The sequence below is a fragment of the Vespa velutina genome, chromosome 3 (genome assembly GCF_912470025.1).
Source record: "Vespa velutina chromosome 3, iVesVel2.1, whole genome shotgun sequence".
Classification (NCBI taxonomy): Eukaryota; Metazoa; Arthropoda; class Insecta; order Hymenoptera; family Vespidae; genus Vespa; species Vespa velutina.
The window spans coordinates 11,458,279-11,478,587 of NC_062190.1; the positions used below are offsets into that span (position 1 = coordinate 11,458,279).

A 20,309-nucleotide genomic window follows, 5' to 3' on the forward strand; every position below is an offset into this window, starting at 1 on the left:
ACTATACGAGTTTACGAGAGAGATACTCGCGGAATGATGAAATTTGATAGAAAAAGGAGATACATTGAGATTCACTGTCACGAAAGGAAACTACGAAAACGTCGTTTTCTTATATACACACACATACACACACACACACATACATTGGTTCACGGAGTGTAAACTCCAAGTGTTTCTCTATCTCTCTCTGTTCGGTAATACCAAGATGGTCCTCCCTTGGGATCAGCCCGATAGCGGTAGAACGAAGAAGATTTAAGTCCGTTTCCCGGAATCCCTCTGGTCCGAGACAAATAGCTCGAAATAAGGATACGAATGTAAATCGAAGAAGGAGATCTCGATTTATCGTTTTCGGTGTACCACTGACATCCAGATAAATTCGTAACTCTATTGGAAACTTGGTGTCGTCGTTCTTGACTACGATGAATCTTTCGTCGTCGTCGTCGTCGTCGTCGTCGTCGTCGTCGTCGTCGTCGTCGTCGTCCTCGGTGTCACCTGATTGATGTAGGACAAAAGTGGTGAAAAAGAAAAACGTTCCTTCTTCATCCCCCATTCTTCTTTCTTGTAGAAAATGTGCATAAAACTTAAAACGAATGCATAAGGGGGGCCGGAGAGAGTTGGGTAAAAGTTAGTAAACCTAAAAACGTTTTAGTTCGCCGAAAAAAGCAACCGAGAGAGAGAGAGAGAGAGAGAGAGAGAGAGCTCTACGTCATGCAACGTTCCATTAAAATATCTCGGCGATAACCATATTTTTTAAGCTTTAACGCAACATCCTCTTCCAATGCATATCCCTTTGTCTCTCGTCTCGTCTCGTCTCATCCTTCTCTTTCCTGTTAGCGGGACACGTAGAGAGTCATGCAACGCTCTTGCGACACGCTGCCATGGTCGTAAAATAACGTCTTAATTATAAAAGGGTCTCGGTACTACGGTGTGTGCCTTACGAGGCATCTTAAGTATCTTATAGAGAGCGAGTGGTAGGTACCTTAATGGGCGCGTGGGTGCTTGCCAGCCGTGACAGCGTAGAGAATCTACGGTTTTTCGTGCGACTGCCCTTGAGACTACTCTTTTTCTCTTTTTCTCTCTTTCTCTCTCTCTCTCTCTCTCTCTCTCTCTCTCTCCTTTTTCTCACCCCCTACGCGTATCACCCCTCTCTCTTTGCGAGGGAGGAAAACGGCGGTGCTCTTAACTTAAGACACTTTTACGAGAAAATTAAACGGTTCCACTTAAATTCCCTTTCTTCGATTTTCGCTCTTTTAAAAATAAAATGAGAGAGAAAATGCCGTTCCCTTTCTTTAAACGAGCCTATCGTTCCATTTCCATATGGATATAGATTTTTAGAAAAAATCTCTTGATAGGTAAAGAAATTTCCATTAATTTGTATTTACTTATTTTATCTTGCCTTTCCTCATATATGTATATTATTTATACGTATATAAACATATATGCAAAAGACATTAGAATTTTATCGGCAGCACCCTTTGCCAAGGGATCATGGAGGATACTTGAGAACCACTGAGTCGGTGGGTCATTAACGTAGAATACTTGTAAGCCGGAGGGCTCGACAGGGACTCTCAAAGACAAATTTTATGTCGTTATCCGTCATTCTTTTTCTTTTTTTCTTTTCTTTCTTAAGGACAAGTCCGGGACGATCGTTTGCTCGGTCGCAAATTTCAAGAGAACGTATTCTGTAGGGACTCTGACGGTATGATAAGTCATTGTTACCATATCCTTTATCTCATAGAGGCCAGTAAATTCGATAGGATATCTTTCGAAATGAAACTCCTTTATGCCACAATCTAGGACAAGATATATCAAGATTGTCAAATGTTTTGTGCGAGTATAAAAGCTTTCAAAGTTTGCCACATTTAACTTCGATGGAACTTTCGTAATACGAGAGGACAAGGATATGAGCGTGCTCGTGTAATGCCTAACGAGAAAGCAGAGAACGAGGAGGAGACGGTGGAGGATCGGAGTAGGGAGGGAGGGAGCGAGGTCAATTAGTCTTGATTTAAATTAGCCTCGGCGGCTGGTAATTAACTTTGGTTTAGGCTCCAACCGGTAACCCACTGCTGTAATAATGACGATAATTATTATTGTAGCGAGGACCTGGTATCCAACGGGTGGCAGGAACTTTCGGAGTAGCTTGTAAACTTCGTAGGTCGATCTTTAGGACGTTGAAAATTGGATCGAGTTAATGGATCACTTGAAAGTGAGAGAGAGAAAGAGAGAGAGAGAAAGAGAGAGAGAGGGAGATTTCTAGACAAATCCAATAAAAAGACGAGGCAAATTTAATCGAATCGAGAAAAAATAGCAATGCATTTAAATAATAAACGATGAAGACGGGAGGCAAGAATGTAAACCAAAGTTAATCGACTCATGACCATAAGATAATCGTCCCTATCGATCGAAATAGAAAGAGAGAGAGAGAGAGAGAGAGAGAGAGAGAGAGAGAGAGAAAGAGAGAGAGAGAGAGAGAGAGAGAAGCACATAAAACTATCGGTGTCACGCGATCGTCGCGGAAGTATACGCGAAAGAGAATAAAGTCGGTGCTTATAGATCGTCCTCGCGGTAGGAAGAGAATTGCTAGCGAGTAGGACGTATAAGCGCGCTAATTAAGCGTCGCGTGATTGAGAATCTCACAGTGCGATGACGGCGACTCGTTCGAAGGTCGTTAAAGCCATGTCATCCATCCTCCTCCTCCATGGACTGCCTTGATCCGCATTCGAGATTGCTAATCAATCGACATTTTCAACGATTTACAGAATTATCTAGGTACAATTACGGATAATTTACATAATACGATACATAGCGATTCGTTACATAATTGTTTTCAATTTTCAATACTATTTACAAATCAATATTATCGTTTCATCTTTGGTCTTTGTTATTTGAAATGAAAAATACAAATTATTCGCGACTTGCAAATAATACTTGTATCGTTTATCCTATATCTAACAATAGCATATATATATATATATATATATATATATATATGTACTCGAAGTACATATGTATCTATGTGTATATATATATATATATATATATATATATATATATATATATATATAAATACAGTAAACTACATACAGCGTAGCTCGATAAAGCCGCTAATATTGTCTTACAATAGGAAGAGCTTATAGTCGTAGGACCTCCGAGACTTGTAAACAATCGTAATCGAACATCTCTACGAACGTATCGTAGATATATATATATATATATATATATATATATGTATATATATACACATAGATACATATGTACTTCGAGTACGTTCGGCTTTAATAACCCGTGAAAAACAGATCGATTTGTCGCGTTCCACACGTGCACACATGGTTTCGCCGAAGCGAAAGGTCATTTCCTGGAAAAGTTTTTCCCCTTAATTTCTTATTCAGTAGCGATGGGAGAATCGTACGAAACTACGATCGAATTTGTCTGTGGTCACACATAAACGAATACGAACTTGACGATAATTATCAATAATTATTATTATATACGTGATTGTATGTAAATGAATATAATCGAGTTTATTACAATATAATAGCTCGCCATTGATCGACAATGTTCGGCTTTGAATTCTCCATGGAAAACGGAGGAAGAATATTGGTAAGGAGGTGAAAGGTATACGGGGAAGAAATAAGGAGAGGGAGAGAGAGAGAAAGAAGAAAAGAGATCGAATCGATGGCGCGGAGCAAAACGGGAATATGTTTCTCGAAACGGAAGGACCGGACGGGGACCCTCTGTCGATGGGCGTGTATCCGAGCGCATACGTGCGCGCAAAATACGCTTTACCGCGAGCACGCGCGTTTGTACAGCGACCGAAGTATACTTCGTCTCTCTTGGTATATAAGCCTCTCTCGTTCAAAGCTGCACGTCGACGCGCGTTAGTCCAACGTCCAGCTAAATCGCCATTCAGATATTGCGGAGGCTTATTGGCTAACGAGACCCGACACGTTCTCGATCCCACGTTTCTTGTCTCTTTCTCTCTTTCTCTCTCCCTCTCTCTCTCTCTCTCTAGGACATTGATCGGCAAATGTTAGTGTTCCCGAGTTTAGAGTCTAAAGTACGATCGATTGGAGTGCTCTAAACGTCGACCGAACATAATCGATAAATGCGAGTCCGCATGTGCTCACGAAGAAACCGACATACATATATATACATACATATGTTGGATAAGTATTAAGCGCGCGCGCTCTCTCTCTCTCTCTCTCTCTCTCTCTCTCTCTCTCTCTTCTATTTGTACGAGCCATATTACATATGTACTTCGTTCAGATATATTATTTTCGATTTTTGAAATTCTATACTTTTGGTGGAGATCGATGCGCTGCTGTTAAATGTATCGGAAAGATTTTTTTTTTGTTCTTTTTTTGTTTTCTTTTTTTGTTTTTTTTTTTTTTTTCGATCGAACGTTCGGTTAAGATCGCAAACGAAGCGTGTAGTCTTGTCGGTTTCGTTTTAAAAGACCGGTTAATAAAGCAAATGCGCTTGTGGCCTATCTCTTAGCGGTTTAAAGTTTTAACTGTACGACTATTAACGATACTCGTACTTGTTGTTCGAATATCATAGCGGAAGTTATTGCAACTATTAATGTATAAAACTGTGCACGTCGAATTCGTACGTTTGCCTATTTGCTTTCTATGATTCATTAATATTATATAAAGACATAATCCTTTAATGTTTATCTTCCGGTGAAAGGACAAACTGGTGTAACCTAAAGAATTATTTTCCTTCTTTTTTTTTTTTTTTTATTTCATTTTTTCTTTTTTTCCGTTTATTACACGATCTTTGGCTACACGTCGAATTATCAAGGAACGCTTCTACATAGAGATACATATTTTATTAATAATTTCTATCTCTATGTAATACTTTCCTTTCCTTTGCTCGTATTTATACGTGTTTGTTCAATGGAAGCCTTTTGTAAGCTAAATCATTTCGAACGTACTATCATATTATCGATAAAAAAAAACTACGTACATTGCGCTCTTACATTGTCTTCGATGTTAGGACCCCCACGATTTCAATACGTACGTGTTATTTTACAATCGTCGATAAATTCTCGACGACTATCGCGTCGTAGGGACATTGTGATCTTACGATTTGATACGAGAATTTCAAATTCGTTCAAAGACTCGTTGCAAGAACTTACGTGATAACGTTATCTAAGAATTTATATTTCATATTTTGTACGTTTGCTTTTCTTTTTCTTTTTTTTTTTCTTTTTTTTTTTTGTTTTCCTCTTTAGATCGGCATATTAGATTAGCCGGAGATTATTTTTTGTTTTCCCCTATCGTTTTGGATTTAATATCGTCGATGGCGCATACTGTACTGGTGTTTTACGGAAAAAGCACGATGCACGATATGCGCAAGGAGGAAATGTTAAAGCCATAGGAAGCACTTAGACCGATGCGCGTTAAACGTACGCTCGCGACGACTCCCTTTTCTTCCTTACCCTCTCCCTTTTTGAAGTTAACGCTTTCTCTTTCCTTCCCCATTCTCGCTTCGGTCCCTCCTTTCCCGCCTTACTTACTTTCGGGATAGAACGAGGAAGAGGAAGAGAAAGGGATTTGGACGAAGGGAGGTCCAGAGGGATCGTTCTCTCTCTCTCTCTCTCTCTCTCTCTCTCTCTCTCCCTTTCTCTCTCTTGGTTATTATTATTTTGCCTTGGATATACCTACATTCATGCGAACTCGCTTTAATAGCCCGACGTTTAATTCCACGCGCCACGTCGTTTAACGCGCTTGTATTCTTGCACGCGTGTGTGCAACGTTTATATATACATTCTTCGCATATTATTTGGCCCTCCGACGAATGGGCAAAGGAAAACCTCTCAAGGAAGTTCCTGAATACTTCTGACGAGTACCCGAAAACACGACGACCAGGCAGAACCAGTCGAAACTGACGACTATGAACGTAGACGCCGAAGTGGAATTGCGTTCTCGACGATGACAAGGCACTTTGCCGATCGTGAAACGAGATATTTTTTTTCTTTTTTCTTTTTCTTTTCTTTTTCGGGTTAGGGCTTTTTTCCTCGACCGTTTGCTATCGTCCCACCCCATTCCTGAATATCGTTCCTCGAGTGCTCCCCATTTCTGAATCATAAAGCTTCGATAGAGATGTATAGATAGATATAAGTTTATTGTGTCTATGATAATGCGAAACGATTGTAAAGTTAGTTTCTCTCGAGAAAATAGTAAATAAAAAAGAACTATCTAAAAAATATTTCGCTATGGGATAAAAAACAAAACAGAAATATATATATATATATATACATACACAAAAAGTTTATCTAATCGATAGAATAGAAAAAAGTCTTCCGATGGAGTATCTCTCCTTTATTGGCAAGTCGTGAAACGAACGCGCATAGTCGTAAAGTGAATTATGTTATACTCCTTTTCCGAGAGTAGATCTAGCAATTCAGGATGGAGTTACGACGGATGTATTTAGCAAGGGTACACGCGATCTTTACAAGTGTATGCGAGCGTGCTGTCTCGCTCGATCGTGTGCTTTCAGATCTGAAAGACCGGAGAATACGAGCGATTACATCGAACTTGGGATAGTAACGCGGCCGTTTAAAACCGAATGCCGCCTCTCTATATAGGTATGCGGCAACTCTTTTCTCTCTCTCTCTCTCTCTCTCTCTCTCTCTCTCTCTCTTTATTTCTCTTCATTCCACCTCCCCCCTCTCTCTATCTCTCTCTGGTGTGTATACCATTATGAACGCGTAACGACTACATAGTTTACGTTGTTACTCGAAAATGGTTTCCCACGTTTTGCTTGGGCGAGATCTCTCGACCTCCACTGGTTGTTCGTCATTGCATGCATGAATGTATGTACCTATGTATATATGCATTTATATATTTATCAAGGACCAATTTTGTAGTATTTCCAAATAATGTGTTTGCGAAAGAAAAGAATATCCTCTTCGATTGAGAGCAAAGCTCTCTTTTTCTTTATAATACGTCAACGAGAAATGGAAAATTTTCGATTCATCGAGTAGACAAAGCAAATAAAGAAGGAAGAGAGAGAGAGAGAGAGAGAGAGAGAGAGAGAAAAGAGGGAAGAAATAAAAGAGCAAATGTCTTGCAGCAGATTCATGAAAATTTCATCTCGGTGTATCGCCCCGTAGAGATAATTCTGGACTGCATAATTTATTAGGATAATCGATCTTATAATTTTCATCGAGCACCCACGTAAGGATGTTTCACGGATATAGAACTCGTATACAGGTTGCACGACTTTTCGCGATATCGTCTCTCTCTCTCTCTCTCTCTCTCTCTCTCTCTCTCATCTCGCCCGTTTCTATATTTCTATCTCTTCATCTCTCTTTCTCAGTCTTCCTTTCGAGATCTTTCCCGGGTTGCGTGGGTGCGTGCACGAAGAGAATTACGCGCGCAGTTGCGTTCCGCATTAACATATAGATGCGATTCGTGACGCGAAATGCACGCGTTGCATACGTGCAACGTTAGAGTGAACGTATACAAGAACGTACAACGTACACTTTGAATAGCTTTTCCTCGCGCAGCTTCACTTAGGAGACGGAGAGATAGTATAACATCGTTCCACGTTCCTAGCTTTTATCTATTCCTATTATAGAAGTCTCAAAGAGCAGAGACTCGCAAAAGATACAGTCACTCGCAAAAATGATCGTATGCTCTTTCAAAATTAATGGTTATAGGACGATATACGCGTTATGTAAGAATTGGAAAATTTCGTTGAAGACAAAAAGGAAAAAAGAAAAAAAAAAGAACAAAAAAGAAAAAGAAAAGAGAGGCAAAAAAAAAACGATTGTGAGAATATATATAATTTTTAAGTTTTTCATTGATCATGAATAAATCTAGATCTAATATCGAAGGAGCATAAGATCATCTTTGCGAGTCACTGTAGCTGCTCGGTACGTATATGTATGTTTGTGCCCGTAGGTAGGTCGATACCTACATTTGAAGTAAGTCAGCCCCGAGGTAGGAGTTTCCGTGCCATCGGGTGCACATTGTCTACGGGCCTTGAAAAATTTTACGAGCGTAATTACGAGCGAGTGAGTAACGACGAGGTGGTCGGTAGATCGGAATCCTCGTTTACTTTATTTCTTTTCTTTGGATTTCTTTTCTTCGGTTCTATTCGAAAAGCAAAAAAGCAATACCCCGTGGCTGTCGCGAATAAATTTTACGACGGCGCGCGGTTCCTCGCTTTCCGGAATTTGATTTCCAAGCACAATCACGTTTCTTGATCTACGATCGAAAGTTTATAACCTAGAAAGCTTGCACGGCTCGCCCGTTTTTCTTTCTCCAGTTAGCTAGGAATCTTAAATCTCGTTTCTCACGATTTTTCTTCGAGTCCGAGCCGAATATGTGTGCTCTTGCGAGAGAGAGAGAGAGAGAGAGAGAGAGAGAGAGAGAGGGAGAGAGGGAGAGAGAGAAAGAAAAGAAAGAGTAGAGAGAATGGGTGGATTCGAAATTAGCAAAAGTTGCTCTTTCTCTAGTATTTACGAGCGACGATTGAGAGAAACGCTTGTCAGGTGTAAATTCGATTACGATATGCGACCCCTTCGCGTGCCGATATTTCACAGGAGTACAGAATGAGGTGTTGTCGTAATGCGATCTATTGAAACGAGGCGTACTTTGAAATTTTTATTGGATCTCGTCTCGTTTGGGAGAATATCGAATAGACGATAATCGAGTGATAAGAGAGGGGAGAAAGAGAGAGAGAGAGAGAGAGAGAGAGAGAGAAAGAGGACGGTAAAAAAATTTATAGGAAAAAAGAAAAATGTCACTAAAATGATTGTACCTTTTACGGTATGGTGAAAGTTCTTTTCAAGAATCGTTTGGTTCAAAGTTCAGAGGGCAGTTCGTCCTACGGGAAAACTCGTTTGCGATAACGAGCTATCCACGAGATTACGTATGCAATCGAGATATCGTATGCTTTTATAATTGCGATTTATGATGGAATGCCGATTAAACTGAATTAAAAATGAAGAATCAAATCGTGTATTGGCATTCGTTGTTCCCAGAAGAACGAAGCTCCTATTGGAGATATTAACACTTGGATTTATCGCTTTACCAGTGAAATTACCGATACGATAATTACGTCAGGTCGAGGAAAGTCTACGCGTATATTTAAATCGAACCTCGTAATAACGTAATTGAACATATTCATGGATAGGTAGATCGGGGGGTGGGAGAGGGCAGGGGAGGGGAGGGGTGAGAGAGAGAGAGTGTGGGACGCTTTGGTTGCTAAGTTACAATAATAACTTCTATATCGGAAATGCAATCGCCTCGAGATCGCGTTTCATTCGAGCTTTGCTTCGTGTAAATAAAACACGGCAACTGTACTCTCACGGAGAGAAGCGCGTAGAGTAAACGGACGGGTCGCGCAACTGAGGGTGGTTTTAATTAAGCCATTAGGGGTGGCTGAGAGGTTGCGACCGACCGGCTAGACGTTCCAACCCTCAGTTTTCCCTTCCCATCTCTTTCCTTCCATTTTCTCTCTCGTTCGCTCTACCTTTTCCTTTCCCTCTCCTAACTTTTTGTCTTCGCTCTACTCCGTCTGCTAAATTAATATCGCGCTTACATTCCATTCCGCGTGACGCGGTTTGTATCTAAATCGACTTCCTTCCTTCCTTCCTTCCTTCCTTCCTACGACACGACCGGAGTATAAATTTGACCCTATTGTTTAAATTACTCTTTTCATTCTTTCATGGTATTACCCAGAGAAGCAAAAGATGTTTTTCTTGGACGATACGTTCGAATGGTAAATTTGTTAGCGAACGATACTAGTTAAATTTCTCAGACGGAAAGAGAAAGAGGGAAAGAGAGAAAGAGAGAGAGAGAGAGAGAGGTACGTTGCTTTACTTGACATTTATTCACCGGTTTACGACATTCCGGAAAAATTATATTAACTCTGACAATTTTTTCTACCTTATTACACCTTCGCCCACGGCTCGTAAAACATTTATGATTCGGAAATCGATCGTAAGCTCGTGCTTTATGCCCGTATCTAATTTCTCGGTTCGCGTGTTAAAAGTTCCTTAGGTCAGGTTCTTCTTGGGAAAGTCATTGAAAGGGAATAAATATGAAACAGATAGGGAATATTTTTTAGTTAAAATAGGTGAAAGATAGAGAGAAAGATAGATAGATAGATAGGGAGAGAGAGAGAGAGAGAGAGAGAGAAAATCCTCGAGACAGATTCAGTACCTTCTATTCTAACCAAGTAAAGTTCTTCAATGAGTAACAACCGCGTTATCTCGTTAGTTTCACTCGAGTTTCTCTCGCCGTTTGTTTAAACTTATGTAATTAGCGCATCGGAACATTTTGTTCGTGGTATTACAAAGTTTGCACGGTCAGATCTAGTTTAGTGACTATTTCATTTTTCTATATCCATGTGCAAATGTAATAAAAGAAGTGATCAACTGTGAGACGAGAGGGATGGAAGCGGTGTGGTGGAGGGAGAGGAAGGAGGAACGGTTGGGGTTCAGGAGCGGATAGTTCGCCATACAAACTCTCGAGTTAAGACACTCGCGTCGTAGGTATGTCGAGTATAGTTCTGTCGAAACGAACGAAACGAATAAGAGGAAGAAAAACACGCCGGTTTACTTGGCACTTACTTACCGGCTCTTCCATCGTATCCACGCTCGTCGTCTTCGTCCTCGTGTTCCCCGCTCTCCTCGCCCGCTGTGCCCTGCGTTTGTACGACCCTCGGTATTTCTGTGAACAGATAACAGAGAGTACGAGTTAGATACTCGAACGAGATATCGCGTTAAAAAAAAAGGAAAAAAAAAAAAAACAAAAAAGAAAAATTCGCGTTAAAAAAAAAAATTGGCGAGCTCGAGCTCGAATTTGAGTTAATCGAATCGGTTCAGTTTGGCGCAACGTTCGGCTCGATGTTCGAGTTTGTTCTTGGATCGATCGATGAGGAGTCAAAGCGATTTCGGGCACGACTCGCTTTTCGCAAATCTCTCTCTAATTGGACAACCCGTCTCTCGGTCGGATCTCGAAGAACGATCTCCTTCACGTGTCTTGGCTCGTTCGTTCGATAGATCGTCGATCGATCGTTCGATCGATCGATCACTCAGCGGTACGGAGCAACTCGTTCGTTCGTTCGTTCGTTCGTTTTACAGGCGAACATTCTGCCTGCCCACCTTTTGCTGTTGCTGCCGTTGCTATTGCACGATCGATCGATGGAAATGAGAAAGGAGCGCGATGCGAAATACGTTCTCGATAGAATCGCCCTCGTACGTCGTAATACAAAAAGTTACTTTGTACTCGAGCGTACTCGATTTGTGGAGCGTCGAGATCCCTTTAAAAATAAGTTCCGTGTTCGCTCGTGCAATTTACAGGCCTCCCTCGTACTCTTCGCTCAAGATAAACACGTTCGAGCTTAGGCTCTTTCTTCCTTTCCAACTCCCTTAACCATCCTTTCGTTTCTTATTTCTCTTTCTCTTTTTCTTTTTTTCACACGAACGTAGGAAAGAAAAAAAATGTGGAGGTAATGGAGGATGGTTTTAGAAAAGAACCGTGTAATACTTACTGATGCAAGGAGCAATGTGCGATCTGCTCTGTTGGTATCCTCTGGCACATCTGTTACAAGTAGTACCGGTTACACCGTCCTTACAGGGACACTGACCGGTGTTCTGATTACAGGTCTTTCCAGAAGCTCCGATCGGGTGGCAGTCGCACGCTGTAACACACGGCATGCCCACAAACGAAAGTGTTAGTTCAGGTACGTTAGCTTTTTTTTCTTCTTTTTTTTTTTTTTTTTTTTTTTTTTTTTTTTTTTTTTTTTACGTAAACACGAAGGAAAAGATCCCTTATAAGATCTGACAAGGATCAATGATTAATATAGGGGAATTAGTTGGTCTTCTACCTTCGATGAATTTAGTGAGAGACAAACCAAAGAAAAAGGAAAAAAAAAAAGAAGAAGAAAGAGAAGAATATCTTTTTCGATCATTCGTCTCAAAAAAAAAAAAAAAAAAGAAAAAAAAGGAAAGTCAGATAATTTAGTTATTCGAGGATCGCTTAATTAATTTGACGGCTAATTTGATTTATTAATAAGAAATTTGTTCTTACGAGTGAACCCAAGTTCCCCGATAATAGATCCGAGACAAAGGACAAAGAATCGTCGTCGCGTTTATGCCTCTACCTTAACAATCTCTCGACGTTTCTCTCACGACTATGAAAGATTGTTTTTCGATAGCCCCAACAACGATACAGACGCATCGACCTCGACGAAGAATTTATGCGTCCGATAGATATTTTCCCGTGGAACGAACGTTCGCCGCTTACTCCGATTTATTTCACGCACGGTGTTGATGTACAGCTCCATTTTCGTTGGCCCCCGAAGAGATTTATGAAATGCGCGCGCTCGTGAAATAACAGAAAATATTTTATACTTATATACCGATACGAAAGAGAGAGAGAGAGAGAGAGAGAGAGAGAGAGAGAGAGAGAGAGAGAGAGAGAGAGCAAGAGAGAGATTGCACAAAGTGCGCGCACGTGCTCGATCGTGAAGCGAGACCTTTTAAATCTCGAACGTGCATTCCAATCTTATCCGAATTCTCTACACGGTGAGACGTCTCTCGGCTCTTACGCAAGGAAAAACTTTATGGCTTCTTCGCGATGGATCTTACACGCTTAGCGACCGACCGAGCCACTTCGTGTAGGATTTATGAAATCAATCAGCCGTCTCTCGATGAATGGATCGCCATCAGAGACGAGATGTCCCGGAGAAAGCTGTGCTTCGTCGAAGACAGAGATAGAGATAGAGCCGAAGAAAGACAGACAGACAGAGAGAGAGAGAGAGAGAGAGAGAGAGAGAGAGAAAGAGAAAACGAAGATAGAGGCGGATGGAAGAAAGTTGATAAATAGGCAGTCGTGCATTCATTCGGAGACATTGGATAATTTGTATACCCTCATCAGGGGACAATGGTAAAGTTAAATGACAAAGATACGGCCCAATTGATCGTCTCTTTCCTTCATAAAACGCGTAACACGCTGGTAGAAATAATCAAAACGTTGTTCAATTCTTTTTTTTTCTTTTCTTTTCTTTTCTTTTCTTTTCTCTTTTTTTTCCGTTTAGTTTTAATTTTATCCCTTTTATCGATTTTTATAATTTAATAATCATCCGTTCGAGTTTTAATCGTGCACGCTTTCTTAGCGATCTTTCAGTTTTGAATTTCCAGTCGTTTTGGGATGTATAAATTACGAAGGCATTTCGTTCCGACGAAGGCGTGAACGAAAATTAAGCGGGGAGGAGACACGATTCAACGGGCTCATATAATTCTTAATCGCCGACGCCGTCCTACGACGTCAAAGTGACACGAATAATCGGTTGGATCATCGGTCTCGCTTTACGTAGAGAGATAGATAGAGCGAAAGAGAAAGAAAGAAAGAAAGAAAGAAAGAGAGAAAAAGAGAGAATGAAGGGCGGAGGGATAGAGTAGGAGAGAGGGAGGGAGGACACTTTCGCTCCGGGCATTCGAGAAGGTCCAACGACGGCAATGATAATTTGAGAGCTCGTGATTTATGACGTACGAATCACAATTAACCTCTGTCGCTTACGAATTTTCAGTGACGACGAGAACTATGTATTATATGATCCGAGAGATGACGGATTTCAATGCAACTAATTTTCGGGGGATGAGTTACTACGAAGAGAGAGAGAGAGAGAGAGAGAGAGAGAGGGAGAGAGAGAAAAGAAATTCGACGATTCGACGTAAACGATTCCCGTCGTAAATCGACTGTATATGTGTTGGTAAAAATGAATTTATATATTAGGATCTTTTTATGACGTGACATTTCCGACGAAACATTTCTAATAATAAAATAGAATACCGTTATAACAAAATCTTTCAGTATAGTTTAGCGCATAGTATTCGGAAGATAAGAGGAAATAAAGATTTTCCGTCATTTATGTATATATTGTAGATATGGATCGTAATCGATCGCTTTAATCTTTTTTAAAAAAGGTTTCATTCGTAATATAGAGAAGAAACGAAATCGCAATGATAAAAGAGTCGTAGGATAACGAGCACTAGGCTCCGACGATTTCTCGTATATTTCTTTGGTCGTGGCTGGCCGATGTCGAGTATCGAAGAACCGTTATAACGCGCGATTTAGGCGTCGAAAGTGGAACGATGCTTTTAAACGTCGAATAACGCGAGAAATACGATAAGACTATTTTATAATCTATAGTTCTTGGGTTTATTTAAATCTTAGCCCATCGATTTTCTTCTTTGCGTTTTAGGGACGAAAGAGAAATGAAATAAGAAATCGTTGAACCGTTCTTAAACGATCCGGTCGTCTTTAATCAGATTTAATAACATCGATTTAATGAACGTGGATCGAGAAGCAATAAGCGTGTCCTGACCTCCCGTATCGCTGGTACGATTCCCTGGACCAGGGTATTAAGAGCTAATCGTCTTGCATCGTCGTATCGTATATACCACCATACTCGTATTAAATCTCGGAACAATAAGCTATATCTCTTGGAACAATCCATTCCACAATTATCTTCGTTTCTCATTTTAATTTTCAACATTTCTTCGACCTTTAGAATGGTCTTTAAAGCGTTTAGGGTTAACTGAAACTCCCTGTAGTACACGATCGTACCGATAAGAGATGTCTATATTCGAAGGAATCCGGTTAAACACCGTAATTCCGTATTAGGACAAGATTAGATCCAGTTTATCGGCTATAATTGGCGTCTTTAAGAGGGTTCATAAATATCTTCGTTTTATACCTATATGGTATTTTAACGCTGACTAATTTGCGTGCGAATCGACTGTGAAAAAGAAGTCAACCTTATCAATTAATTGCTATCGCTTAGTGGAGAAGAAAAGAGATGGATAGATAGAGATAGATAGAGATAGATAGAGAGAGATATTTGTTGATTGCGCAATTTTCACAGGAAATTTAATCCAAGATTAAGAGCACTTCCGAATGGGATTTATTGTCATCCAGAGGTATAAGCTGCCGGTAACGGAATAACAGGAGGACTTTTGAATTGCGAAAGCGAAACTCCGTATTAGCTTACTTCTGTGTAAGAAAATTAGACTCTCCTATGAATGATCTTTATGAACGAAAAGTTAATGAGCATAGGAAAATTGAGAAGGAACGATCCTATTCCAAGTAAATCTGATCTAATTAAAAAAAAATAAAAAAAAAAAAAAAAAAAATTGCTATTGTTTAAGAGTCACTTGAGACTCGTACGTTGGAAAATGAGAATGATATACTCGAGCGTACATTTTGGGATTTGCTTAACGAGCATCGTCCGTTTTGAGATATCGTAATTCAACAAACTAAAGTACTTTCGGTGGATTTGAGGGTGTTCAAATTACTCAAACGTTTGGATAGAGGGAGATACAACGATCGAGTCTGAAGATGTTTTCAGGAAGTACGACCGGCCACCGTAATTCATGTTTACGCCTGTAAAATGAGTAGGGCATACCGACGTGTCACTTATTGCCGGCTAATATAAACATGACTCCGAGAGACACCCACGAGAAAAAGAATGAAAGAGAGAGAGAGAGGAAGAGAGAGAGAGAGATGAAGCCTCACAAGGAGAAAAGGGGAATGGAAGAGGAAGAAAGCACGAGTGTGACTCGTAAATCACGCTCGTTTTACATTTTACCTGCACGCCTTCTTTTACTTCGGTACATCGTGCGAGAGATACGAGACATCGATTTTTAGAATCGTTAAGTATCGTCTCTTTTGTAAAGTACTTGTGTGCATATGTGTGTATGCCTGTCTACGCGAGCGAGCGAGCGAGCGAGAGAGAGAGAGAGAGAGAGAGAGAGAGAGAGAGAGAGAGAGAGCAACACGAACGGAAACTCGATCCGAGAACCTTTATTTATCGTCGTTTCATTTTCTTTCATTCGAAAGATAAATGTCAGTACGTATGTACATTCCCAAACGATCAGATGTATTTTTTATTTATATTCATTCTCGAATCGAATAAGACTTTCCATTTGTTCTTGTTTCTTGTTTTGTCTCTCGCAAAGATCTTCCTTCTTAGGTATATAAGTAAGTAAGTAAGTAAGTAAGTAAGTAACTACTTACTTACTCACGACGTTAGACATCGTGGAAGCGTAAACCGATCGTTTTCCTTCTTTCTTTTTCTTCTCGTCTCTAAGGTTCTCGTCTCTTAACCGAGATTAATCCGTTCCGCGGAAGTGTAAACGACGAGCGCTTATTCTCGTTTCAGAAGAACAAAGTGACTTCTTTGTGCCTGACATTTTGCCGGAGAACGTCCCGAGAGTTAAATTCTTCTTGTTTGAAATGCTTCAAGGCGAGAAAAAGAATTTATTAAAGGACGGCCATCTTTTAATTTTCCAAAGAAGGAACATAGCGATTTGCGGGGATCCATTTTCCTTATGATACGAGTCCTTCAAGAGAGAGAGAGACAGAGAGAGAGAGAGAGAGAGAGAGAGAGTAGACTATCATCATCATTCATCCTTTCGGCAATAATCTCTCTCTCTCTCTCTCTCTTTCTCAAGAGATTAATTCAAGAGCGTGGAGACGCGAGAGTGGCCGTCACCTTCGTTTTGCTTCTGCTGACGCGTTCTTCTGCGGAGAGAAGATAAAAAAGAAAGAAAGGAAAGAAAGAAAGAAAGAAAGAAAGAAAGAAAGGAAGAAGCATCTTGCAGACCTTGAACGTGCTCTCCGATGCTGTGCTTCGATTCAACGATGGTACATTCTTATCTCATCGCCGATCGATAAGATCGTGCATCTCGCGAGCATCGTATCCTTGTAATTCTCTTTCTCCTTTCTTTCAAAGAGACGATATCGAGGACTTGCGACTTCAAAGGATATCGTACGATCGCTTTGCCCTCTCTCTCTCTCTCTCTCTCTCTCTCTCTCTCTCTTTATTTCTCTCTCTTATTGTTATTTTGTGCATCTAGAAAAAGATAGATAGATAGATAGATAGATAAAACGAGAGAGAGAACAGGCACGATCCACGATATGCTAAAAGTTCTTCGGTCATTCGATATGAAAGATAAACGGATTGGAAAGAAAAGGGAGATATTCCTTTTTTTCTCTCTCTCTCTCTCTCTCTCTCTCTTTTCTTTTTTTCAAATATTTGGGAGTATCGTTGAAAAGGAAGGAGGTAAAAAGTTTCGACGAAAAATCTTTGCCGCGATACGTTTCTCTTTGCTCGTTTACTTACTTACTCTTGTATTTTTGCTGGAGACACGTTGAAAAGCGTTTAATTATGATCACGTTTCGCAAGGCGAGTACATCCCTGGTAAAACACGAGAGAGGAGCCTCTCGAAAGCCTTCTAGGTCGTTGCTCTCTCTCTCTCTCTCTCTCTCTCTCTCTCTCTCTCTCTCTCTCTCTCTCTCTCTCTCTCTCTCTGTCTCCCTACTTCCAAGTTCTCTTCCTTCCGCGTTACTTCCCTTGCAACTCGCCACACACTTTCGACTTAAACCGACGTTATTACTATTTTATGATAAAAGTATGAGACGACGTTATATCCGACGGCTGTATCGCATCGTAGAGCGAAGAAGAGTTGCTTGGAAAATGCGAAATTGCAGGGGTAATTATCCGTTAGAAGGCGATTAAAGCGACGAACGACGAACGCGTTACTAGTGTTGTCGCGTCATGAATAACTCCTCGCGAGAGCGAACGTTTAGGTCGTTACATAGTTTCTCTCTTATCTCGTCTCTTCGTAAGAAAGAAGTACTTTAAACATAAAAAGAGGAAAATATTAAAAGGGAGCCGTGTTTCGTGGCAAACTTTGAGGATTAATGTAAATCTTTGATCGAGGAAAGCTTTTTTGAAATGGAGTTACTTGGGATGATCGGCCGATCGTAACAAAACTTTAGAACTGGATTTGGAAGTCCAACGCTAAGCTGGATTAGAAGTTAGAAGGTATCGTTGCGCGGAGTGGCTCGGGATAGCGAGATCGGGATAAATCGTAAATCGTATTTAGCAGCGCGAAAAACGGTCAGAAAACTCGACGATCGAGTTGAAAATTGTACGTGGGAAGTGAGCGGGGTAAATTGTGGGCGTAGAATCGAATTGGATTTTGAAGACGGTTTCGTTCGAGGTGTCGTAGGAAATTGAGGGTGGATATAATAGCGTTATTGGTTGCGTTGCCGATGATGCTCTGCCGTTGGTCGTCCTGGATGTGGCCTCGAAAGAAGGCATTCATAAATTCGACTTACCGGATCGAGTCTCGTGAAGGTAAACGCCACGTATATTTATATTCGTATACATACATACGTGAAATTGTTAAGAACCTTTAAGCGGATTATCGGGGAGAATTTCAAGCTGACCTTGCGAGGTTTCTTTTCCTACCTCTTCTTTCTTCTTCCCATCGTGGCGACGTTGAAAAAGGTCGCGTTTTCAAAATAATCCCATTGCGAGCCACTTTTCTCACCATTCATAAGAAAAGAAAGGTACGTCGAAATTAATCGACCATTCTCGTGATCGAACATTGAAACTTCTTCTCAGTTTAGTCAAAGAGCTTGTAACGTGCTGCCGTTTAACTTTTAAAGTACTTAAAGTAGGAAAAAGCGTCAACCAGTATATCTATTTGGTCTTAAACTAAAGCATTGTTATCTTGAATCTTGAGAAGACGATAAATCAGATTCACTCGTTTAATTCAACGCTCGTAATCCGATTAACTTAGCCGCTTCTTTATTTCAAGAACTTCCAACGACATAGTTGGATTCATCGTGGCCCTTTTTCTTTTCGAAGCTTTCTCTCTTTCTCTCTCTCTCTCTCTCTCTCTCTCTCTCTTTCGCTCTATGGTTAAAGGAGGTCTCTCGGAAGGTTGTTAAATAGATTCTGAGATGGGTGGTCAGATAGAGATCTTTATGGAGAACGGACGCCCTTTTACAACCGGTATAAATCCCGAACGACTAATTAGAATTTTATAATAGGACGAAAATGAGCGTCGGATTACGAAGGAGCAGACTGTAATACTTGGTGCTCGAGCTTAAAGATCGTAATCGTAAAACGAATAATCGTTGGCGATATTCGTGAATTTACATTTCTTCGATTTTCTTTTTCTTTTTCTTTCTTAAGGACGAATATAAAAATTTACGAAGGCTCCGGAGAGAGAGAGAGAACGAGAGAGGGGGGGAGAGAGAGAGAGAGAGAGAGAGAGAGAGAGAGAGAGAGAGAGTTCCATTTTTTCATTCCTACAGCGTTCGATAGCGAAGCAAAGGGTAAAAAAAAAAAAAAAATAAAGGAGAGGTTTCGCGAGCAGAGCAGCGACGGAATAAGTAAATCCACCCTCAAGGAGAAGATGGCTCAAGTGTACTCGACTTCATCACGTTAAACCGTGTTTCTTCCTCTTGGACAAGTCTCCTGGTCTACGTTTCCACGCAATTATTCTGTCGACGTCTGTTTAACGGGTGCAATTTATTAGACGCTTCCGGTTCGTTTAGCGAACCCAAAAATATACGGACTATCTCCGAACTTTGCCGACTAATTGCGAGCGTTAACTGCCATGAAAAAGGTCCAAAACCGGACGTCTAACATTCTGTTTTCCCTCGTTAAAGTCTTGTTTTCCTTCCCTCTTCCTTCCTCCCATGGCTCCTTTACTTCCCCCCTCCCACCCCTCTCTCTCCCCTTTTTCTTTTCTCTTTTTTCTTTTCTTCTTTCTCGCTTTCTCGTTATTTTCTGCAAGCCAGAATTTCACGCGTCTGAATCGTTTTGTAGCTTTTCGAGGAGGATGATTTATTAAGCCGCGAGAAAATGATACGATTCTAGAAAGAACAGATGCTTGCTCGTCGACTTATCAAGGATCCATTAACCTAATTTCATGGAACGTCCTCGATCGAGTGATATCAGTCATGCGTCCCATTGTCATGTGAGTTCGTTCAAGATGGAACGATAACAACGAGATATGAAGATTGGAAAAACAGGGAAGGAAAAAATAGGAAAAGAGAGAGGAAAAACAAAGGGGTATGATATCGGGGCGAGCTTTTTTAAAAATCAAAGCTTCCGTCGAAATTCAAAATGGAGGATACAAAAAGAATGTAAAACGAAGCACATGAAAAATCGTCGACTATTTCGTACATACGCATATATATTGTGTGTATATATATATATATATATATATATATATATATATATATATATATATATATACAATAACGAGAGAATCCATTCGACGGAAACCTCGTTGTTTTCATCAATTTTCAAGCGAATGTTCAAAACCGAGCAGAAAGTTTTATTAACCGAAGTTAGCCGAAGCGTGGAATTTGGTTTTACGCGCTACCGCAGAAAGGATCGACGTTTAATATCCAGTGAATATATATATATATATATATATATATATATATGTATATCATCGCGCTGAATAATAATCG

General features: G+C 40.4%; 1 protein-coding gene across 2 annotated transcripts in view; it reads right to left on the bottom strand.

The window, feature by feature from the left end:
- The window catches only part of LOC124947556 (netrin-1-like), a 110,849-nt gene that overhangs the window by 10,433 nt on the left and 80,107 nt on the right, over positions 1-20,309 (bottom strand). Inside the window, exons 3-4 of one of the 2 annotated variants that reach the window (XM_047489875.1) lie at positions 11,515-11,664; positions 10,596-10,691 (exon numbers count right to left, since the gene is read on the bottom strand). In XM_047489875.1, the coding sequence (XP_047345831.1) occupies positions 10,596-10,691; positions 11,515-11,664 (246 nt within the window). The remainder of the gene's footprint in view (positions 1-10,595; positions 10,692-11,514; positions 11,665-20,309) is intronic. The other variant, XM_047489876.1, reaches the window with a different exon arrangement.